This window comes from Limanda limanda, chromosome 7, assembly GCF_963576545.1.
Source record: "Limanda limanda chromosome 7, fLimLim1.1, whole genome shotgun sequence".
NCBI classification, from domain to species: domain Eukaryota; kingdom Metazoa; phylum Chordata; class Actinopteri; order Pleuronectiformes; family Pleuronectidae; genus Limanda; species Limanda limanda.
Window position 1 is genome coordinate 9,923,715 of NC_083642.1, and position 25,159 is coordinate 9,948,873.

The 25,159-nt window shown below is 43.6% G+C and overlaps 1 protein-coding gene across 8 annotated transcripts in view; it reads right to left on the reverse strand.

The window, feature by feature from the left end:
* The window catches only part of LOC133005701 (membrane-associated guanylate kinase, WW and PDZ domain-containing protein 1-like), an 87,907-nt gene that overhangs the window by 16,949 nt on the left and 45,799 nt on the right, over positions 1–25,159 (reverse strand). For 2 of the 8 annotated variants that reach the window (XM_061075470.1, XM_061075464.1), the window contains exons 3-14: positions 19,094–19,213; positions 16,987–17,175; positions 15,576–15,798; positions 15,229–15,276; positions 14,886–14,968; positions 14,237–14,272; positions 12,160–12,217; positions 11,897–12,021; positions 10,338–10,457; positions 9,706–9,891; positions 8,858–9,469; positions 1,697–1,731 (exon numbers count right to left, since the gene is read on the reverse strand). In XM_061075470.1, coding sequence (XP_060931453.1) covers positions 1,697–1,731; positions 8,858–9,469; positions 9,706–9,891; positions 10,338–10,457; positions 11,897–12,021; positions 12,160–12,217; positions 14,237–14,272; positions 14,886–14,968; positions 15,229–15,276; positions 15,576–15,798; positions 16,987–17,175; positions 19,094–19,213 — 1,835 coding nt within the window. Of the gene's footprint in view, positions 1–1,696; positions 1,732–8,857; positions 9,470–9,705; positions 9,892–10,337; positions 10,458–11,896; positions 12,022–12,159; positions 12,218–14,236; positions 14,276–14,885; positions 14,969–15,228; positions 15,277–15,575; positions 15,799–16,986; positions 17,176–19,093; positions 19,214–25,159 lie in introns of all 8 variants that reach the window. The other 6 variants (XM_061075466.1, XM_061075463.1, XM_061075465.1 and 3 more) reach the window with 5 other exon arrangements.

A 25,159-nucleotide genomic window follows, 5' to 3' on the forward strand; every position in this document is an offset into this window, starting at 1 on the left:
GAGTTTTTCTTTTTTTAAATGGCCGGTTATTGTGCTGCTGGGAATGTGACGATTTTCTCTAACCTTTGTAATCTTATTGATTTTGATTATCACGTTGTTATTTGCAGATGCACTTTATAAATCCTTTCATGAAAAATGAGCCTTACTGACAAAATGTAATTACTGACAGTGAGAAAGTGCAAACAGCAACTGAATCCATCTCTTACTGTCTGATATGAATAATAAACTAGCGCATGAAACGCTGGAGAAGTCCTGGCACCATCTTTTACTTTCTCACTGAACGAGATGAAGGGTCAAATATTAATTAATGAATGTTGAATCTTAATGAAGATAAGAGCCACGTAAAATCTGATCACTGGAGCCGCACTTAATGGGTTGAGACAGCACAGTCTCTCTAGTATGTTGGACTTTACTGTGAGCATCTATTCAGATTCTGAACTGGAGGCAAAATGGTTGTTCTGGGTTGACACGAAGTCGCATGCAGCGTGACATTTCACTGACATAACACAGAGGGGGGAAAAGTAGCTTTTCCTCCGTGGAAAACTAATCCAAAGTGACAGTCAGGCAAGGCCTCCATTGGTTCCCTCCCGACCCCCTTACAGCGCCCACCCCTCCTCCCTCCCCCGTGCCATGTGACCTGAATAGGTGACACCCACAGCTCTGACTGAAACCGTTTCAAGCTAATCCTAATCCTAATATCCAGCCATCTGAGGGGAGGGATTTTAATTCTGATAGATGAGAGTCACAGGCGTTTGTTTCCCCACACAAGTGGTGGGACTTGAACCCATCACTGACCTTGGGTGACTCTGTCCAGAAGGGAACGTCTTTCTGCTTTCTCGCTGTAACTCACCGGCTCTCCGGGGGTGAACCGGGGTGACAGTCATTTAAAGCTGCACCTGATTCTCCTCTGAAACCGCATTGATTTTTTGATCAGGTTGAGATGAGCTGTAGAAATGTGGAGGCGGTTGCTCTTTAAACTCCTGACTGGTGTCTTGCCCCCCGAGAGAGAGACCCCTGCACTGCTCACAGAGCTGTTTGTTCCTCCCCTCGCTCCCCGTCCCCTCTTATCCGTCACAACTACGAGTCACATTGCAATCTGTTGCGATATCTCCTCCAGGGTTCTCCTTCTTCTTCGCTTGCAGACCCCTCTGTCATCATCGCGCCCTTCTCCCCGTCTCTTATTCTCTGTATCTGTGGGCTACTGTAGTGATTCACAGCTGTAAGACAAGCAGCTCCACACTGGACCCCCCCGCCCCCCCCTGCCCCCCCCCACTCTCATTCTCATCCCTTTCTCCAACAGCTGGTCACTGTTACACTGCTCTGCCTCGGCTATGCTTAATCAGTCACAGGATGGCAGCATGGCAGGAGCGGAGGGATGGAGGAGAGAAAGAGAGAGAATGGATACGACACAAAGAGATTTCAAACACAGAGGCAGGACAAGAAAGGGGGAATAATGAAAGAAAGAAGCATGTGGTGAAAGTTAACGTGAAGGACAGTGAAAAGAAGTAAAACGAGGAATCAAGGCAGCAGAACAAAGTGGAAACGGTTTCTGAAGCTCATGGCGGCAGAGCAGTAGAGCAAGAGTTAGATATCATATCTCTCTCTTTTGTTCTTTAAATAGCGCTCGTTTAACATGCATGAACACACACACACACTGAAAGACACACATTAAAGAGATGAGGCTCATAGTACTCACCACCAGCTTTGGACTCCTCTTGGCCGGCACCACTCCTGCAAAACATCGGCAGAGAGACAGAGAAAGCATGAATGACCTGCGGTGCTCCTGCCTCGTCCCCTCTGATCAAAAACTCTCCGGGACCAAAAGGATGGATCCTCAGTTTCCTGCTACAGAGCAGAAAGCAACTGGCCCCGCTGTCTCTCTCTCTCTCTCTCTCTCCTCCTCCTCCTCCTCCTCTCCTCCTCTCTGTTGCCTTCTCTCTCCGAGCAACACGCTGCACTCGGCTGCTCGCTAATCTAAGTGATCTCCTCCCCCTGTGCTCTATCCTGCTCCGCTCCCCAGGCTCACCCGTGCTATTAGAGGAGCGGCGACTGATCTATCTGCATTAGACGGCCTGAACGATGCTGCAGCAGCCCCCCGACTGCTGGTCCGAGCCACAGGTTCCCCGCCCGCCCCCCACTCCTCCCCTCAGTCCGCTCGCCAGATGTTTCCAACAAGCCTGAATCTCAACTACTACTAACTGACAGGGCGCTCGGCTGCTTGAGCTTCATATCAAAAGAACGCCTGAGCTTCTGCCTGACTATGCACACACTCTGAGTAACTACAGAGCAGTTTCCTCTCCTCTCCACTCCTCTGCTTTGCTCAAGGCTTACACCGAGTTCTTCTCTCTCTCTCTCTCTTTTTTTCCTTCGTTCCCTCCCCCTCCTCTTCTCCTTCCACACACCATCACTTGTTCTCCCTCTATCTGTCTCCATCTCCCTCTCTCTTTTTTTTATACCAGTTAAAACACCGAAGAGAGTCACCAGGAAGATCAATCTCATTTGTGCTAATGAAATATTAATACTTGGAGGCAGTCGTCAGGGGAGAGGATTCACACCAGTGTGGGGAATAATCCATGTTTCCCAACTCAACCGCCTGTTTCTCCACATCGGTGACAAATCCATTCAGTGTGTTGGTTTCGCTGTCCTCAAACACCGACCTACTCAAACCCTAACTCGTTATTTACCGCACACACCAAGAGGATGCATCGCTTTCCAAGAAAATTCCCTTTCTCTTCCTGAAGCTCCTTTTCCTGTCGCTTACGACACGCAGCATAAGTTGACACAAAAACTATACAAATGAATGCACGAAGGCAGGATTGGGACAAAGTCTCGCTGTTGCCAAGGCAATCAGGTAGTTCTGTATAGAGTGGCAGCAGTCGACTTTGTTAAATATGTGGAGTGAGGAGCAGCAGCGGCAGTGGCAGCGGCGGTACACTACAGTTACATTAATTCCCAACCTCTGATCCATTGCAGCCTCATTCTTCTTCTTTTCTGCTTTGGGGACTGAAGGAAAACATTATTTTCTACCCAGCATGCACAGGGAAAACCCTACTGGGAGTATTAATGGAAGGTTCCAGCGACATTAACACATACAACAACATGCACGCATCCATCTTAGGGCTCTTTCTGCTGCATTGGCAAAAAAATCATTAAATGTTAAAATTCTCTGTGGCAGCGCAGCCCCTCTCTCTATACAATTCATAATTTATCCTCTCTGTCCCCCCCCCCTTCCCTCGCTCGCTCTCTCTCCCTCAGATTACGGGGTGTCAGCTACTGGAGCGTGTGGAATGTCTCAGCTGCACACGTGCTGATGAATGTTTTTATTTGAGTGTGTGTATGTGTGTGTGTGTGAACCCAAGAAGCTCACACATCATAAGGTGAGATGTCAATAATAACTGTTTCCCATTACAACAGCAGGTCATGTGGCCCTGGAGCCCTAAATTACACAGCGAGGAACGCCAATAGCAACCTCTCACTTTGAAACAACCTCTGAAATATCTTCAAACTGGCAACGAGGTCAACGTAATTCCCATTAAACGGACAGAAATTGAATTAAACTATGGCCATATGGTTAATAAATTGGGGAGCGCAGAACTGAAGGGGAATTACGTCTCAGGAAATTGGTGTAGTTTGACCCCGACTCTGCATTAATCCACTCCAGCTTGTGTCAGCTAGTAGAGCTGATTTACATGCTGCGTGGTGGGGACACAAATTTTAATTCATGATGCAGTCTTTAAATCTGCTTAACGTGATGTATAGGTACAACTCAGCGTTAATCGAATCTGGCAGGATGTAACATTCATGAGTGGCAGAAGCTCGGCGGAAGAAATATGGGAATCGCATGTTCCTGCACACACGCAGCTCTGCAGGAGCATCTATAAATGATATACAGTACATATGCATGCTATACATGTGTACTATCAGCAGAGGCAGGTGTGCAAGGAGGCAAGCTTTCATTTATACACAAGAGGGGAGTTTACACACAACATTTACATTATACAGTGTTATACAACAGAACTACTCCATTTTAAGACTGAACTGATCACTGACAATGCAATGCTGGTTTAAAAGGCCTGATTTTGTTATTATTGACGCAATTCCTGCATCTTCCCATGGATCCAGATGTGCACCAATATGTATGAGATCTTGATTGTATGGAAATCTATCTGTTAGTTTCTGTGTAATCTTGCTTAGACACAAACGAGCAAACCCCCCAAAAAACAAAGGGACCGAACCTCCTTGGTGGACGTAATGAAAAATATGAGCACATGCTCATCGAGTGGCTACAAAGCTACAGCAAGGTTTTTTTACCCTGACTTGCTATGACAAACAAACCTGTCTGTGTGTGTGTGTGTGTGTGTGTGTGTGTTTGAGAATTAATGAATGAGAAAGAGCATGAGCAGGACAAGCAGAGGCCGAGTGAATCAATGGGCTTCAAGCAGCTCCTCAATGAAATAATATTTTACCCATTTGAAATTGTAAAAAAAAAATAAAAAAAATAGTAAATCGATTTAGTGGTTGTTGATTATTTGTGTCGGGCCACCAGAAATAAATCTACGTCTGCAGAGGAAAAACCAAGATTTGTAAAATGTCTTCATTGTTAAACTGCAGCGGGTCAGAGGACCTCAGCTGAGTAGGCGGTCCAGCATCTGGCACATTTGCATTCACACAGCCGACAGAACCTGGACACATGCGAGAGAGACCACCCCCAACGAGCTCGGAGCGGTCGGCTCTTTAGATGTGCCGTCGGCGTTCACACCTGAACTTCAAGCTGACCGCCTGAGATCGGATCACCTGAGGCTGATGTTGTTGCCGGGTCGGAACTTAGCCTTACATCCAGCAGCAAAAGCACCGAAGAAAAAACGGGAGCTTTTCAATCTGAGCTGCTCAGTGAATGGCCCTGTGTTCCTGTACGCAATAGAAACTGTGGCCTTGGTGGGTCTGTGAAGAGCCCACACACGGGGACTGAATGGTCCTTCCTCCAGGTTTTCTATATATTGTCAGAGGGTGTGCAACATGAGTAATGCTCCACTCTGTCGAGCTAAACCTGTAAATATTTGCCCTTGCTCTACTTACAAGATCGTCCTATTATCTGGCTGCTCTCTCTCTCTCTCTCTCTCTTCATCTCCTCTTCCTCTCAGTGATATTCTCTCGCTCTTCCATGTCTGTTGCCATCACATTCCATTCCTCCACCTTCATTTCCTCTATATTTTATTTGCCTCCCCTCTGTCTTTTAATTTTCTCTCCTCTTTCTCTCAGGGGACAGGAACGCTGTGCACGATTGTCATGGCAACAACGATGGGGAAACAAGATGGAGGAGTCATTGCTGGCCTCCTTTTCAGGAGCGGATACTGTGTTTGAGAACACCAGATGTTATCTTTAAAATTTTATTGGAAAGTAACCTTTCTTAGGCTAGAGAGATGAGGTAATACGCTATTTTTTAACACATACATATTCACACATGCAAATACCTTAGAGTGCAGGTGCTCTGCAAACTGAAAACCTTTTCTTTGTCATGTGTGGATATGTATGTGTTATTAGCACAATTACCTACTCTACATCTCCTCTATTTCTGTTGCACAAATTACACGTTTCTATGCCTCCCACTTTTAGCTTTTAAATGACCACAAATTGAAAATAGAGAGATTATTTGTTCGCCAATCAAAGAGCCACAAATGTGGGTGTGTTGATTTGAGATTCTTCTGCTATTGCAGAAGCATTGAGCATTGAGCATTGAGGTAACTGCAAAAAACACCACAGACCTCTAAAAATCCATCCATCCATTATCTATACTGCTTATCCGGGTCGTGGAATTCCTGCAACAGATGACAGCTGACATTGGACCCTGTCCCCAGTGCATCACAAGGCCAACATATAGAAAAAAAACCCAATCGGAATGTCTTTGCACTGTGGGAGGAAGCCAGAGTACCTGGCAGAACATGCAAACTCTACACAGAGAGAAATAGGAGCCTACTTGTTGTGAGGCGACCACTGTGACACTATTCAGTAAAATCTTTGTACTCTGACTCCTGAGCAATTGTGCCTTTTTTACATCAGGTGTTGCAGGTATATGCAAGATATTTAGACGCACGTAAACCAGCTGAAAAAGGCAATTGACTTCTTTCCCAGAGGAGTTTGCCTTTCTGTCTTTCCCTCCTGGTTTTTCATGTTTGATGTTACAAATGCTCCGAATGTCATGTTTTCATCTGTGCCAATCAGGTAAACCTGCGGAGTCATTTGACCCTGGGCCGACACATATCCATTCCCATTGCAGGAAAAAGCCAGATGTTAATGGGCGTTAGTGAGCTTTTTGACAGGTGGAAAAAGGGCTTAAGAGATAATGGAACCGGCGTAGTTTTGTAAATGTTTTTCTCAATTTGTCAAGATAATAGAGCAATCATAATCACTCCATCACTGTAACAACAGGAATTACACACAGTATTAAAACTGCTCACTGGTTACAAGTTTGTGGCAGAGCGTTGTATCTATAATCTTAACACAGCTTATTTTGCATGAATGGAACTTCTGTGACACAATCAGTTAACTTCACACAGTCACACAGAAAACTGAAAAGTAAAAAATCACTGCAGTAAATGATAGTGATGCTGTTTGTTTGACCTTGTTCTCTGTGCCCTCTTATAAAAAGTGACTGTGCTGACTTTGAGTCATTCGGCGTAGACTGATGAGTCACAGATGAGCAGATTAAAGCATCTTCTCATCCTGCAGAAGTCCACCTTGTTCCTCCTCCTCCTCCTCTCATCCTACGATACTCATCTAAACCAATCCTCTCATATGCTCCCCTCGCTGAACTTCCTGTGCTGTTGAGCAAATCTCACACTCTTTTTCTCTAATCCGCCACTTTCTCAAAACATGATCCCCGGTGCTCCTATTTCTCATCCTCCACACTCTGCTCTTATCTGCCTTACCTCGCTCCTCATTGCTCCTATAATCGTTGTTTGTGGATGACTGTGCCCAATAGCTGCTAGCGATCACTGCAAAGGTCACTGCATCATTCTGAGACAGAAAGCAGCGGAGCAAAGCACAAATCCTAAAGATTCTAAAACTTTTATTATCAAGTACAGCTGCAGCCAACGATGATTATGTTTAGGATTTATCCATCTACTGCATATCCTTTGAGATTTAAAGGGGGGAGCTGGAGTCTCCAATTAACCCAAACACAATCATGTCTTGGTACTGGAGACGCAGTACGAGGACAAGAGCAACGCAAGCATGGGGAGAACATGCAAACTCCACACAGAGAGACCGTGGCTGGAGAGAAAGGGACAATATCGATTGCACAGCAGCCCCCTATTCATAATGTGTGATGCAACAAGTGTGTGTATATGTATTTGTTGTTTTGGTTTTATTTGTAGTCATTTATTTATCCAAGGCTAATTTCTTATAATAGAAAAAACTGTGTCTATGTAGCACTTTTCAAAAACAAGTTTACAAAGTGCTTCACAAACATAGAAACTGAGAACTTACATAAGATCTCATCTTACATGTCTGAGGTGGGTGTCAAACCTCCGATGGTGTTGAATGCCTGGTCAGACTCAAGTCAATCATGGGACCTTAATTCAAATGAATATTAACCCGCTGGCTGCCTGTGTGTGAATGTGTGTGTAGTTTATGTCCCTCATCACCTGACCACTCATTAATGACCGGTATCAAAGTAAACGCTGCAGTCCATCGCTCTGTCTGCCCCCGTGACTTCCTGTAGTCTCCTCTCATCCTCTCCTTTATTTCTTCTCTGCCCTGCTCTTGCTTTCTTTGTAATCTTCCTCTACCTCCAGGCTCCGGTAGCAGATATACCACTCTGCATCTCATCACACACACACAGACACACACACACTCTTACACAGGGGCCCCATAATGATGCTGACATTTAACACAATACAGCAGTGTTACTCCAGCAGCAGTGCACAAGGTCAACTCATTAGAGGGCATAATTGATGTGGGGTTGCGTTTTCCAACCTGCCACTAACAGAGGTGCGGGTCAGCCGGCGCGGACAGCAGTTTAACAACGAGAAGGGCCGAGCACAAATGAGAAACGTAGAATGTCATTCAGCGTCAACACGGAAAATAAACAATTTGTCTGTTTTGACATTTCACTGAGAAAAAACATTTATCTCTGGGCCGCTCCAGGCCAACGATGTAGGAGCACGAACCGTGTAGAAGTGAGAGGGATGAGAATCCAGGCAATAACTAGCAGCGTTTAATAATGTGTGGCTACAATAGCACATATAGGAACAGCAGAATATAAGCCAACTGAACACTCAGTATTCTGAACAAAACCAGAACTCTTTCTGTTTTCATGTTCACAGGCCCTAATGTCCTCTCACTTATTTATTCCAAAGAAAAATAAAACACATCTTGCAGAGATAATGAACAGCCACAACCTTCCCGATAACTAAATTATCATATAGGCTACAAAGGACAATCGCAAACATAGATACTGACTGTCTCTTGGATCTAATTGAGCAGCATCTGCATTCAGAACGTATACAAGTCCCTGACCTAATGTGCTCCTCCTCCCTTCCTCTCTCATTCATCCTTCTGGCCTCTTTACGCAGCCTCCCACTCCCTCCCACACACACCCTCTGGCAGCCTAACGAGCACAGATCATCGTTCCTGTACCTCTCTTCATTTCATCCCATCGAGTCTGGGTAGTTTCAATCTGCTTCCCACCCTCTGCCTCACTTCTCTCTGCTGCTCTCATATTCTGTCACTCTACCTGTGCCAGCTTTTACAGCTGAGCTGTTTTCTGTGCCCTTAATCACTTTCACGTCAAAACTTCAGTTCTTCCTATTTATCCACATCTGTTGTTACATATCCGACATCAAGATGCGACACTTACCTCTTTGCACCAGCATGGTGACCTCGCTCCCTCTGGGACATTTGCTCAGCAGGTCCACCACCTGGTTGTGGCTCATATTTTGGACATTCCTCTTGTTGACCTCCATCAGAATGTCCCCCTCCTTAAGGCCACGGCAGCGGGGATAGTCCACTATCTGCTTGACCCTCTGCCCTCCGCCCGTCAGACTGTCGGCAATTGTGAAGCCAAATCCTTTGTCTCCCTTTTCCATATGGATGGTGATCAGCTCGGGCTGGGTGGCTATGGACGACGCCAGGTTGTGCACTTCGCTAGAGTAACTGTGTGAGCCGTTAGACCCCAGCTCAGCCGAGGGGCTGTGCGACCGCAGCTCCCTCATGCAGTTATCGGGTCCAACCAGGTTGGATTGCGAGTCATACGCCTCCTGTCCGTTGACGATGATAGGCTCCTTGTCCACGATTGCCACTGAGGTCACCAGGCTGGTGTTGGGGTCATCGGGGTCAAAGGGCAGCGGGTAGCCACGGCATAAGGCCAGGTCCACCATGGAGCCGATAGGGATGGATTGGAAGATCTTCACCACCTGAGCGTGGGTGTAGCCCAGCACAATGGTGTCATTCACACTGACAATCACATCACCTGCACCAGGGAAAGTGATCTGTTAGTACTGCAGTGATTTATAGTAAATTTTTATTAAAAGTTGTTTTATCTTTGTGTATTCGGTAAAAGTTTTGTGATACTGGTGTTATTTATCGTCACTAATGTGCACTGGTGAAGTTTCATAGAAAATGGATGTAATGTGTCCTCAGAACACCACAGTTTATGTTGTTGATATGAAAACAGTGCCCCCTGTGGACGGTGGCTATGTACTGCACCTGTCTCCATCTTGCCATCCACAGCAGCAGGCCCGTCCAGCACCAAACTTTTGATCTGTAGAAACTCGTCTGGCTCGTCTCCTCCAACCACAGTGAAGCCGAATCCGCGGCGACTCTTCTTCAGCTGCGTGTTGATGAAGATTCCTTTCAGCTCAGCCGGGTTTCTTGTGAAGAAAGGTTTCCCTCCTGCAGAAATTAATATTGTGCTTGTTTTTGTCTATATATACGACATTCCAACCATTATATGGGGGAAACTCATTCCTCAAATGTTGGTCACAGCATGACTTACACTGGTTGTCAAACCGTTGATTGATTAGTTATTAGAAGTATTTATGGAGGCAAAGGCAGCTTGAACAGTTGACATGTGTCCAACAACACTTTTCATCTGCATGCATTTACTTTTTCATATAGTTGTTCTTAAAAACATCAGTGTCCTATTCACACTTTAACATCAAAAACTGTAAATATACAAGAAAATATGAATATAAATATAAATATAGATGTAGTAAACATCATTCATCTGACATATGTGGAGCCACCGTTGAAAGCACATGATAGTTAAACCAGGCAGATGTAGTGAGGTGTTTGTGTGTGTATATATACATAATATATTTATACGTGTAAACATTTACGTTTGGCTCCTGAAGGGCCGGGAGGTAGAGTTGGTGGGACCTGTGGGTCCCGGTAGGTCTCCAGGTGGTTTGGAGCGTAGTTTGCCAAAGGAACCGCTGCTGAGTGTTCCTCAATCCACTCTGTACACACACATACACACACACACACATTTACACATTAACCCACACACACTCAACACAAACTTGTAGCTACATGCCACACAAATGCACACACATAGACACTCAACAGCAACACATGTACATACACAGAGCTTGGAGAAAACATTGTTAATACTGCCTCAGTCATTTACATCGGTTTCTAATCGTGTTTTTGTTGAATATGCGATACTTGTATTGTACTAGTATTGTAAATATTGTACTTATACTATTGTGCGTGTACTGCAGAAATTGCACACATGGTTTGTACTATTGATAATACAACATGCAAAAAGTTGGTATCAATCGATTTTGGCACTTTTAAAATTGTTTGTCTGCTTCAATTTGGGATTTTTTAAGCTTTGGAATTTCACTACCCATGCAGGCGATGTAGACTAGAGTGCAGCTCTGTCTGCAATTTTGGAGCCTGATAAAAGCCTGATGTTTTCCCTGATTACGGGTATGTGCAGCATAAAATCAGCCCAACCACCATGACCGAATCCGACCCCAATCTTTTCAAAATATTTTTGATCATGTTGCCATGGCGTCAGTTGGCTGTTGGCTACATCTGGAGCCTGGTTTCTCTAGACTGTGTGTCTTTACGTTGAGAGACATTAAGTATACTGATTCAGAAATGAACAGTTCCTGCTTTGTACCCATTTCTCTACTGACTCATTATGGGATTTCTTTTATACCTATAAATCCCTAATACGTGATTATTGCCAGATGAGTTCTGGAGGTATAAGAGCCAGTTCTTCTTCAATGATATCTGAGTAGATATATTAATTCATCCACAGTAAAGATTAGAGATATCCTATGAGACTTCAGGTTACACTGGATGTAAACATATGTGCATCATGTCTGTGTTCAGGTTTCACTGCATGACTCTAAGAATGAGTCAGATTTTTTATGTACGCACATCTGTCAAGCGTCAAATGTTTTAAAGTAACTTACTGTAGTTGCCTCCATCAGCTGTGTGTCACAGCCGATGCTGCAGCTCCAACTGCTGATCAATACGGTCAGCTGCCACAAAAACGACTGGCAAATCTACAATAACTATCTGCAACTATCAACGCCTCAGAGGCTGAAAACGTCGGGATATCTCAGTAGAAATATCTTATATGTTCATGTAAAGGCAAATTAAATGATCACATACAGAATGATAAGTAGCATTTATGGTTTTAAATCATGTAAAATAAAATCTAAACACCAAAGACGACACCAGGGCTTGGGCCAGCTTTATCTTGTTCGAAAAATAGGTTGCATTAGAATTAAAAATTTGACTCCAACAGTGTTGAAGTCAACAAAGAGAGAAACAACAGCCGGGCCCAATCCCTGGAGAGCACTGGACAAACTAGAAGGACATGACACTCACAGACATGAAGAAAGAAAGAAATGGTGCCGTGCCAGGGCAGGAAACGAACCTCGAATATACCGCTCACCTTCTGGAGGCTGCGGCTGCGGCTGCTGCGGCTGCTGCTGCTCGAGGATTTTCCGACGCCGCGTCTCCATTACTGGGTTCTCATACTGTGTCTTCCTGTTTATGTGGCTGAGAAAGACAGAGGAAAGGGAAACAAGGTGATAGGGGAAAAATAAATGTTCAGTCTTTGCAGTAAAAACAGGCAATGTTGTCTAAAGACAGACAGAAGATTTGTGACATTTGGGTTTTTAGGTTGGAGAAACTTACTCTACATAATACACTCCATACACTGGGTCGTCTATCCTCTCCCATCCTGGAGGCAGCTCTAAAATAAAGAAGGTAGTTCATTGGTAGTGTTCAGTGGGTTATGTGGTTAGCTTGACTCCGTCAGAACAGCAAATATAGTTGTAGTTCTATACTTAGAGTACACACAGTGTGATAAATTGTATAATGTCACATTTTCTCCCACTAATGTCTTTTATTTTAGCGATTGAGGTTTCACATTAATGATTTTGACTGTTGTTTGCATATTGCTGTTTTTAATTCTATCAATCAGCAGAATTTACCCAATATTTCCAGCAGATTTGGAGAAAGGATGTGAAAGCAACAACCCATAAAATCTTGGCATGGATGATAATAAAGGAGCCTCTTCCCAGAATTTTTTTTATCACCTTCTTTAACATTTTTCCTTTTGATAATATCACGAATGTGACAGGGAGCAATTCATGGCTCTGGATTTTCCTTTTTAATCTGGTACTTTTAGAGATCTGATTTCTATGATTCAATTTAAGGGTACTGTTGGGCATTGGTGGGAGTATGTGCTCTACTAAGAGCTGTTGTAGCGGTTTTGGTTTTAGGAGAAACAGGTTGACAACAGACACCACTGGTGTGGGAACTTAAAAAGTGAAGTGTTAACATCTGGATTTGTCTGCACATTGTAATTCTTTGCCTCAATATTACTATAATGTTATTCACACAAACACACACACGCACACACACTCTAACAACTGGGAATTGATGGACAAATCAGGCCTATTAAACTGACACATTCCCATTAAGACAATGGCATCTCCGATCTCCACCCGACTGTATTTGATTTCGGACAAAGACATTACACTCTCGTGTTACTGTGGGCACCTCCCAAGTCCAGTAAACACTATCACGCAAGACTGGATTTCACAATCAATAATCACAGAGTGTCTGCATTTGAGCAGCCAGTAATAATAAAGGCTCAGAGCCAGACATCCAAGACCTTGTTCAAGTCTGAGCGCTCATTCCATTACGGGAGTTGATTGTTCTACCTGCATATGGGACGAGAATCTACAGCAGAGCCATTTTGCCAGTCTGTGAAGCAACATCCAAGTAGATCTGTCAGCCTAAGTCCTCAGCATAAAATGTTCCAGATGTGGTTTTGTGAATTGTAGACAGCAACTCCCGCTAGTCACGCTATGACCACTGACTCGGATATTGTTTTTGTTACATCAAAAGGAAATTAAATTATCCCCAAATCCCCAAAGGCTCAACCTTTGGTATGGATGTTACAGTTTAAGGCAGCGCTTTGATCAACAACATACAACCAGACCACATACAGTATATCCCACAGTAATACATGTGAGCCTTTAAGGCCGCGAGGCTCCATCACCAGCTGAAATTCTAGAGGGAGACATTTGGTGAACAGAGTAAGACGTGATGAAGCCAACTGCCAAAAGACATTAAAATCACTTATGACACGACAAAGACATAATTTATGTTGGCCAGTTTTCACTCAGAAGGCTTTCGTTACCATCTCCAGACACAAACCATTAAATCCATTCTTTCATGTCTTGAAATTTCAAGAGTTTTCAGCGCATTCTTCTTTTGTTTTTTACGAAACAGGCATAGTTCTACTGTGTTCTTCAGAAAATATTGCTATGGAAGCATACCACCAACTGTCAACATGCATCACAGCTTTCTGCAGATGTCATTAACATTTATCGTGTCAACTTATGTCACATTAAAGTCTTTAAAATTAACATAACCCCGGCCTGCATGTCTTTGGTCTGTGGGAGAAGGGTGGAGTATCAAGAGAAGACCAAGCAAACATGGGGAGAACATGCAAACTCCATGCACTGAAGGCTATGACTGAACTGGGAACCCTGTGCTGTTGTAGTTAGGCAGAAGATGCTAATCCACTGCAACACTGCGCTTCCCAACTCTCCTTCCCCCTACTGAAATCAAACAACTTTCTACCGCAGCCCACTGAGGGAATCAAACAGTACGATCAGAACGAGCTCTTAGTGAAGATCTTAACTAAGAAATCACTGCATAATCCTCCTTGTTTGAGGCACATTTAAAAGAATCTTACCTAGGTCACCCTCCAGGTCCTCCGTATGTATCCCTTCTTCTCCAAGTTGAAAGCAAAGATGAAACAGAGAACAGAATGAAGAGTGGAAAAGGGACGGATAGCAGAGGAGAGAGGTGGTTCGGGGGATGGAGGAATTTAGAGCAAATAAAGGATGAAGTGACAGTGCAGAGAAAAGGGAGGGAAACAGAAATCCCTTAGTTTCAGAACTGATATCAAGACTAAACATCTAAAAAACGGCAACACTTTGAGCTATGAAGAGAGGTGCAGTGTGCCTCCTAAAAATTCACCACTTGATGGTGCAATTTTTCTATTTGTGCTCAGGAATCAGAAGTTGTCATCTGTAATTTTATAAATTCTCAAGCATGTCTGAATTATTTGAGAGTCCAGTCATTTTTTTGACATCTGTTTTAAGGGTTTTGAAGGCAAATGTAGGACACGCAGCAAATCAATAAATCACACAATAAAAACCAAACCTAAACTGCGATCAAACCTCTTTTAAATTCACTGTTGGTGAAATAGGAAATGTGTCACCACTTAATTCAGATGAAGAGCGTGTCTGACACCTCAAACACTACCTGCTGATTCCTGCACCACTACACAGACGTGTGAATGTACACTTTTATTGTGTAAATGACGAGTAGCAGCTTACCATCGTCCTCACACTCTTCCAGAGGCCTGGAGGCTTTGTCTCTACACCGAGGATCCAGCCACGACGTCGTCTTTGTGTTGTGGCTAAGGCGAAACAAACAACACAACAGTACAATTCAACACGGGGGCCGCCAACCAGACGTTCAAAAGCAATGCAGTGAACCACGTATGCATAAATAAGAATTAGAAAGTAAACTGCGTCAGCAAGTTTACAGAGGACAGAGGGCATCTGCTGCAGAGAGGAAAATTAGGATAACAGAGCGACACAGGCAGGATATCAGCAATAAACATCTATTGTTACACAAGAACATACTATAATTCAGTGATAGCAGAAATGAACATACAAGCTCTGAAAATACACATCCATGTCCGGTTGGTGTGTCTTTGCCGTGCTGCAGAGAGGACAGAGAGGTGGAGGTAGTCAGGTGATCAGGATGTGATCTCCTTTAGAGATCGGGACATGCAGGGATTAACAGGAAAGCAGTGCGACCCAGGGGGTTGGGCAGGTTGGCTTGGGGAGGCCTAAAAACCAAATCATGGGGGGGAAGACAAGCCACTGGACGAACAAAAGGGATAATAGTGCAGGTAAAATACAGAAAACACCAACTATGGTATGAGCAGTGGTGAGAAATGCTTACACGGGCAGTGCTAGGAGTTTGTGTGTTGAATATTGCAGGTTGTCGATACATACTCTATGAAGTACAGCTCTCCGTTCTCGGTGTAGGCCATCTCCCAGTTCTCAGGCAGCGGCCCCAGCGGTTCTTCTGGAGAGACCTGCGGCTCTGCGAGGGTCTGCTGCCCGCTGTCTGCGGTGGAGGTGGCCGCATTGTTCAGACCACAGGATGGAGCATTGTCACGTGCGGGGTACGGCCGGAGGATGCCGCCGCGGCTCTCGTCCTGATCGTTAGGGTTACCTGTGCACAACAAAGGAGAGGGGAAGAGACTACGCACTAAGGATCCTGGGTAACACGACAAGCACGACACGGAAAAAACAACAACAACAGAAAAACACAGTTTATGTCTCGTTCATGCAAGAAAAGAATGAAAAGAGCAGACATGCAACTTTAACAACAGCAGACTCACAGCACTTCCCCTTCCCCCTATTCCTGCATATTACTCCCGCCCATATTTAGTGTACTGAAAGGGCCCCAGGAAAATGCTAATTCTATCAGCCAGAGTCTTTCCCAAACTCTTTTTGACCCCCACCCTCTTTTACCTCTCCACCCATAAGCCCCTCTCTTGTAAAGCTTGCAGTCCCAACCCCCCATTCCCACTCGCCCCCCGACTCTGGCCCAGTGTCCTCCACCACTTCCGTGGGCCTTTCAGGCTTGATCAAATGCTAATTCAACACTCTGGCAGCCTGGCAGAGGGACACAGAGAGGGCATAGATTCACAGCAGAGAGACGAAAAAACACACCACCTATCACACACAAAACAGGAAAGAGCTCAAAGGAGAGAGGAAAAGACGGGACATACAGGTCCCATATTTTTGTATCTTATGTTTTGGAAATCATATTTGCAGACGGCAATTATGTTACAATGTGTTGAGAAGATCTTGGAATCAAACCAGAGGCAGATATAACAAAACCTCAACATGACCATGTGCAAGGGGGGATAGACTAAATAAGAAAAGAGAAAGAAAAACATGTAGGTGTAGAGACCGACAGGAGAGAGGAGTTGAATGGTTGTTGTTCATGAAAAGAGAATGATGCATCTCGTGAGTGAAGCCTGTAATCCACTTCTTCCCCCACTACGCCCCTCCTCACAGGCAGATGGCGGTGTTTGGAGGCGCACAGAGAGAGGAATCAGCATCACAAAGACATGATGTAACTGGCAGACACCGTACGAAAGAGGAGAGGATCATAAACATACACACATTCCCTCTCTCTCTCTCTCTCTCTCTCTCTCCTTCTGTATTCCTAACCTTGGGCACACTGAATGAAACTCCTTAGCAAGCATCCACTCGAGAACAAACACGGCACAGATGGAGAATACTAGACATGCAGAGACAAAGAATGCTGCAGATGCAGAAACTTCAGCGAACAGAGAGAGAAGGAGAGGGAGATAGAGAGAGAGAAGAGCAGGATCTGCGACGCCCTCACCTGTAAAACTGTTGTTCATTTCCGTGGCCTGGTCGTCATCGTCGTCGTCAGCAGGCACTACTCGGGCGTTTTGCATGTCATTGTAGGACTTGGTGCGCTTTGGGGTGGACTGCTGGGAGCCTGCATCACTGAGAATCACTGTCCCAATGATGGGCTGCCTTGGTGGCTTGGGGGTCCCATAATAGTTACCTAGGCAACAAGAAGGACATTAGCATGCTTGAGAGAGAAGGAGGGAGAAGGAGAAAGCGAGACAGCGAGAGAGGAAGCTGGGGATAGAGAACAGGCAGAGTGAGGGACAGGCAGATAGCAGGCGAAGGATCTATGAGAACTCCTAATCTTCCTTCGCTGAGAGGAGAAGACATAAAGCTGGATCACAGTGTGACTACACATCACAGACATGAGCAGCTGGTGGGAAAGCAAAATGGTTCTAGTTTTTGTTTGAGGCCGCAGAGCTGTATTGTCTGGACTCTGAAAAGCATCCTGAGCAAAACACACTGGGCTGGTCCCCACAGCACTCGGCTTGTTTTAGCAGCTTCTTCTCACTGAAACTGTTGTTTATTTGTCAGTGGTGCAAACAGAGAACTTATTTAGTTTTGTTCTGGCATTGTAGCAATCCTGTTTCAATATAATCCATGTCAATATGAGAGGGGAGAGAGGCCCTGGTGGTCTAGCATTCCATGAAATGGCAATATTAAAGGACTGGTGGAAAATTGGGGAAATACTTGTACCTATTCTGCTATTTATGTACACAGTTCTTTCACTTTTGTTTTGCAGCTTTATGAGGCTTTTCTTTGGTCCAGGAGCAGTAATGTTCTCCTCTAGTTGTGTGGCAAACATTACATGAGGACATCAATACCAAGCTTTTGTCCATCCATCCATTCATACCGATTATCCTTTGAGGGTCATGGGGGGTAATGGGGGGGTAGTGGCTGGAGCAAATCCCAGCTGATTTTATGGCGAGACGTAGGGTAATCTTAGGTCTGGACACTGAATATAAAGCTACAGTTAGCAACCAGTTAACATAACTGAAGCATCTTGATTAAAGCTTTGAGGGGTTCTGGTAGGCAGACGATTATTTTTCAGACTTTATGAAAGCTAAGCTAACCAGAAATAGCTTAATTTTTATTAAAAATGTCCCCCTAGAATGCCAAATGACTCTTTAAACAGTTTGAATTAAATTAAATATGTTTCTGCATGTCATCTCGCCTCATTTCTTCTAAGGCGGCTGTGGCTCAGGTGGTAGATCAGATCGCCCACTAACTGGAAGGTTTGATCCCAGTCTTCCACATTCTGTGTGCCTACGTGTCCTTTGGCAAGATACTGAACTCCAAATGGCCCCTGATGACTGTGTGTGACTGAAGTGTGATAATGAATGCGGTGCAAATAGATGCACTGTATGAAATTGAGTATGATTTGTGCTGTAAAACACATCGAGTGATAATTAAAAGCTTTAGAAAAAAACGAACATTTACCATTTTATCAAGTAAAAAAGGCTACATTTCAAAATTGAGATGAAAATGACATATATAAATAAATTCCATATAATGATAGATGTCTCTAACTTAATGATTTATCCATTAAATCCAGATATGTTTATGAATTGATAACTCAGCCTTCCTCCGGGTGTCTGGGCGGCAGCAGACTCCCGCGGACAGGTATTTGACATTGTCTGCGTGAACGAGAGAACCGTGCCAACACACAGCAGAACCGGTGCCAAGCAGATTAGTGTCACAACATTCTCTGCCATGCACACACACAAATCAGACCAGGCCCCCGCATCACACACTGCCTCCCAAACAACCACACAGCGCAAGACGCACACATGCACACGTCGACACACAGGTTTGTGTCAGTCTGAGACTTGAGCACTGCACAACACTGTCCTTATCAGAGTGAGAGGGGCAAATGTGGAGTGACCTGCTGTCTCCTGGATGCATCCCCCCCCATCATGTACAGTCTAATCGGAATCAACCTGGTGTGCACACTGCTGCATGTAGGGAGAAATAAAGGCTGATTGCCGCTACGCTTATTGTATCTGTGGTTAATCAGGACACCTGCACTATCACGAGTCGCATGGAACGTCAGTAATGATCCCCGTCATCCTCACCGTCATACGTTCCTACTTCCAGTAGTGTGCCACTCTCCTCAAGTTCTAGGAAGTCCTCCACAGACAGGAAGTTGTAATCCACCCCTGGGACCTCTCCTTCTCGAGGGGGACGGGTTGTACCTAAAGTAAGGAGAAAGAAGAAAAAAATTCAAGTGGCTGCGGAAAACTGTTTAAAATTCATGTCGTGTGCTTACAGTTGACTAAAGGTAAAAATCTGATTTTTTTTTCTCCCCCTCCTGGCTCGACAACACGCTCAATATTCCTCTTTCACAGCTTCCACGCTGAGGTGCTGTCACCAGAGTTAAAATGCAGTCAACATCGCAGCGTTCATTCAGCTTTTTGAGATGATGAGCAGTCACAAGGAAGAGCTTCTAAAGCAGGAAATGAGAGAGTTATGAAATCAAGAGGCTGTGATTGTAATTCAGAGCGGTGATTGGAATTACAGTGGCTGGCGAGTGGCTGCGAATATCGTGTCAGGAAATTAAATTGGGGCTCACATCTTGAGCCGCCTCTCTCCGCCTCACGGGAAACCGCTGCCCGCTAAGTCGGAAGATAAAGGTCACCTTTACCGATGCACTGATACGCTCATCAATTCACCCGCTTCTTCACGGGAAGCGTGGAACTGTAAAATGCAACGCGACAAACCAAATACTATTATAGTCGTATTGCTTAAGCTGGTATTGAATATTGAGGCTGCATTGTTCCTTTTACGGCCGCATTGCTTTACAGCTACACTCTCTGCATTCCTAGGTGTTGTTAGGTGTAACTGTAGCACAATAAAAGCTTTTCAGTCGGAGGCAACATAAACCGAGGCCGACTCCTTCGTGTTGTGAAACCAGAGATGACACGAATCACTGAAACGCAATATAATTCACATACTTCTCGGAGAATGCACATTAGAGGTTTGAATCAACTCTTTGGGCTCCTTAAAAATAAACCATCATCATTTTCCCCGATGGTCTGAGTGCCCTGAGCCTGATCCCTCTTTGGAGTTAATGATTAGCGGCCGTGCTGCATTTTACTTTGTAGTGAGAACACTTTGGAGGAGGAAGATGACCTCAGACAAAAGGAGACAGCAGCTATTGTGTTTCTGTCCTTAACAAAGAGGAGATGAGATGACGGAGCAGATGGTGGATGGAAGTTGTAAACCATCTGTGAGCAGGACAGGAGCGTTCACATGCATGCACACACCTACAAACCACTGTATACCAAACACTTTCTGCTGGGAAGGAAAAGAAAAATGACGACGACTTTATAGAGAGATTTTAAGCTGCCAGTCCCCTCTGTCAAAACCAATGGCTGCACAGCATCAGAAACGTCCTCCCCCCACATCTTCCTGACACTGGATTCAGGGATTAAAGCAACAAATCTTCTAAAGGAGAGGGCGGGGGCATCATGGAGAGTTTATGACATACATATACTCGTCACTGCATTAATCTAGAATGTTAAATTTACAGTATGCAACTTCTGCCTCTCTCAGTCAAAACAAACCGGAACAAAAGACCTAGTTTGGTGACATCGTTAAGCAGCATGTGATCATGGAAGAGCTTTGTGACAAAACAGGCAGCAAACAGTGACAAATAATCGTGACCATTATAAACAGTGGAACGAAAAACACTGGCTAACTGGCTGCTGTGTGTTTTTCTTTCGTCAGAAGTTTTAGCAGAGACAGACAGAGCCACAGCTAAAGTGGATATGATGCAATTATAACGCAACCAAAAAGACAAGTCCCATTACCCTGAATACAAGGGTGGATTCCTCTGGGTTGGAACATTGTTGGAAACATTTTAGATAATGTAAAATATAGGGTTCATAAGTGTAACCTATTGTATCCCACATCAACATCGATGACAGAGATAAGAATACTACTACTACGTCTCCTGCTTATAACAATAATAACAATAACTCACTTGACAGCGTTTCCATTTTCTGCACAAACAATACAACGTTCTGTAGCCAGCTGGGCGACAGACATAATCTGACCTTATTGATCAACATGAATCAAATTACCTATAAATCTTGGATTTAATAACATAAATCCTATAGGCTGCTGAACTCCCCCAAAAAAAATATGTAAGCCTAGTTTCCTTGTCAGAACGAGGCTCTGCTGATCTCTAAACTTTATCTCCAACCTAACAACCCACATTTTCCTCTTGTGGTGATTGTGATATACAACGTGATCACAGTCAATACCACATACACTCAGGTCCATTTGTAACCATGGACACACAGACCATGTCTACAAATGGACATGCAGTGCAATGAGACCCCACCTGACCCGGTTTAACTGAGTTAGAGTCAGTCTGACTCTGGACCCATGGAGGCTTCTGCTATGAACCCCTCCCGAGAGAGAAAGTCAGATGTTTGGACGAATTTGAAATGCACTTTAACCAACAGTTGTCAAGTCTTTTGAATCAATCACATATGTTCTAACTGCAAAGACCCTGGGTCAAAATGTATATAAAAGCACAAGATGGCGGCACTCGTACCAGGATATTAAGACTTCATTCTTTTTCTATGTGGAGGCAATTCATTGTTGTCAATTGTTCAATAGGAAGATAATTCAGCAACAAGTGATGGTAAAATGTCGAACCAACAGACACTGTCATCACTTGATCTGTGCCACCAGCATGTCTACAAAGCTAGGATGTTTTTTGTTGTTGTAAAGTTTTGTCTTTTTGATGCAGAAATGCAATTTTTCCCTCTTCCAACACTTAAACATCCTCCCCATGTTCTATTCCAAACAGATGACATAGCTCATGTTGGATACAAGATTATTTCATGTTCAAGTGTTTACCTGAACGTCTCCAATATGCAACCTCACACTCCTTCCCTCAGGGTGCAATCCAGCCCACAAACACCTGATAAGGGAGTCAGTGTTGCAGTGCAATGACTGCAACACTGACTCCCTTTATCGCAGCTCTTTCTGCCATTTTAGAAATGATACTCCAGATAAATTGATAAGCAAGAGGCAATTTACTTGACAGCATGTATTGCTCAGACCGAGAGAAACAAACAAGTAGCTCACATGAAGCAAGAAAGATTATAAATCATCTAACTGAATGTGTACAGCAGTGACGCCGAACAAAAGCGCTGCTTTGTATTCACCTCAGTGGACCGAGATGAGATGAAAGCGAAGTTTGAGTCAGAGGGCTGGGTGGTCCCAGGATGGGAGATGTTACTGAGGCTCAGTGTGCTCTAATGACGATGTCTACTGAGCAGGGAATGGAGTTGTTATTCCAGGCTATTCCCCACAGTGAAGGGCAGTGATAGGATGACTAATTCTAGTGTGGCTGTATTACAGAGTAAAGACGACTGAACACGGCTTCATTAGCTCAAATCTTTCATCTTACATTACATCGTCATCAAGTGTTCAGTATATATTTCTATAAATACTTTGATCTTTTAACCCCTATGATTAATAATACTGCATCATTTTTTACTGGACAATCTGGGTTTCTGGTTCTTTTCTTCTGTTTGATTTATTGCACAATGTAAATTCTATATTATTGTTCAAAATTTGACGCACAATTGTAAAATTTAACATGACATCACGTTGTGTCAATCATGTTTACACACAGACAAACTTTCATGGTTATTTAAGTTTTCAGAACAGATTTGCTGCATATTTTGCACGTGTTAAAGGCGTTCCAGAGAGTTGTTTGAGCACTCAGGGCCACCAATCATCTTCATCCAAAATGGCGGCTCAAATTTTAGAAATATATTGTGGCAGGTGAATGCTGAACAGATTGGAATTGAGGATGGTAAGTACTGATCACACAACAAAAGTTGTATGAAAAATTGTATGTTTTCCAATAAGTGAACTGACCACAAAATCATCCTCATTTCTCGATAAAACTTTTATCTCCTACCGTGAATATTTTGAAAGAAAACGATTATAAAAAAAGCTTCAGACTCAGTGTGCAAGGTTTCTGTGTGTGATGATTTTTATCTGATGACAGATGCATGCAAAGAATATGGACTTGTCCTGCAAAGACCTCAAAGGCTGATTGAATATTTTCAGAGCAGGAGGACATTACTCTTGTTGCAAGCGAACGGTTTGTCATCGCTCACCATATTATGACATGTTGATGAGGTCACAGAAATGGATTCCCACTCATTCAGTGCTAAGATGAGTTATTATAACACCAGCGGAATCTTACTGGAAAATGACTATTGATCATAACGATGTCCACAATTACACCCAGAGATATTGAAGGAATAGCTGACAGTCAGAGACTTAATTTCTCCAAGGAAATTGGTTTGCTGCATTATTACCTTCAACACAACATCAACAACTGTCACCAGTGGAAATCCTCACACACATGCCCACACCCACAGCCACAACCCAGACAACTTCCTCAGTTATTCTGTGCCTTAGTTACTGTCTTGTGGAACAAATGAAAATGTTAGTTTCTGCTAAAGAAAGATAGATGGGGAAGGGGGAATGGGTGACATGACAGCAGAAATGAATCCTGGTATACATATTATCATATGACCTACCCCTAGTCCACAGAAAATCTCCTATGTTATGGAGTATCATTTTTTATCAGTATAAGTCCATTTGAGAATGAAATACTCTTCACTGTTGCTAAAGTGTCATTTTCCAGACCAGTGTCATTACAAATCAACCTAAAACGCAGTTAAGTTTTAGGAGTAGTTTCTTCTTGAATATGACGCAGCCTGAGTCACAGCAGTCTGACTACTCTCAGTGTACATCAGTTACTGCGAGGCCAGGCTTACTACAGCTGTGGCTCGTCTCTATTTTCCCAGTCCGGAGATACAATGACTGGGTGATACTCTGCATTGACCCCGGATCTGATGAACTAACTTCCACTGACAATCGTCAATGGGCTAATTCTTTCACTGTGAGAAACTAGCCTGTGCCTGTATGAATGGGAAAAATGTAACACAAGCAAATTCGGAAATGTCTTTGAATACCACCAAAACAAAGAGCACACAAGACAATATAAATATGTGTTAATCTCTCTATCAATGCAAACGCAGAAAGCCAAACAACATTGTGGTCCCCGACATATGTCTGATTCTTTATACTAGGATCAATGCATGACTCACTGGGAAATGAGGGGATAAAAGCCCTTTCTTGCAATGTAAAAGTTCCAGATTCAGATCCTCCCCAAAATTTGGTATGTTCCTTCTTGGCCCATGTGCTTCTACCAAGTTTCATGGATATCTGTTCAGTAGGTTTTGTGTAATCCTGCTTAAACCAAACAAACAAATAAACCAATAAACAGGGACGAAAACATATCCTGCTTGGTGGAGTTAAAAAATCCTGCCACTGCTAAAAAAAACGAACATCAAATAGTATATTGGCGCTGTTGAACAGGATTACATTCCTAACCTCTCCTTTATGTAATACCATTCCGTTCTGTGCACTTATTTCCATTTGTGGTGACACACAGAAGACATACTTACTCACATCTAGTAATGTAAAGTGTTCTGTCCTTAAAACAAACACAGCAAATAACAGACAGAGAGCGTGATGTGTTTTTATCATGGCTCACTACAGATAATGAAAGATGGAGCTTCTTCTACACATTTAGTAAAACATGATGAAAAGAGATTTACAGTCTCACATAATATTTACTCCTCTGTTTATCATGACATTTACTGATACTAAGATCAATTAATCATCCTTGTTCTTACGTTATTACATAACAGCAGAGAATAGCCGACTGATTGATTTGCTTCCCTGCTGAGTTACACAGGGAGAACGATTCCACTCTCAAGTGTGTCCACTAAATATGAAGCTGTACAGCCTGGAGACGATTAGCAGTCAGCTTAGCTTAGCACAAAGACTTGAAACGAGGGGAAACAGCTAGCCTGGCTGTGTCAGAAGCTAACAGAGGTCACCCAGCAGCACCGCTTAAGCTCACTGATTAAAATGGTGAAGTTAATTTCGTTTGTTTTAAGTAAAAACTCCTCATAGTTATGCACAAACTGTTTTTTACCTCCTCGTGCAATCATCCTGTTCTCAATAACATTTCCATACAAACCACTTCTACAATGTTTATTATATAGAAACTTGCTTTTTTTATTTTAAAG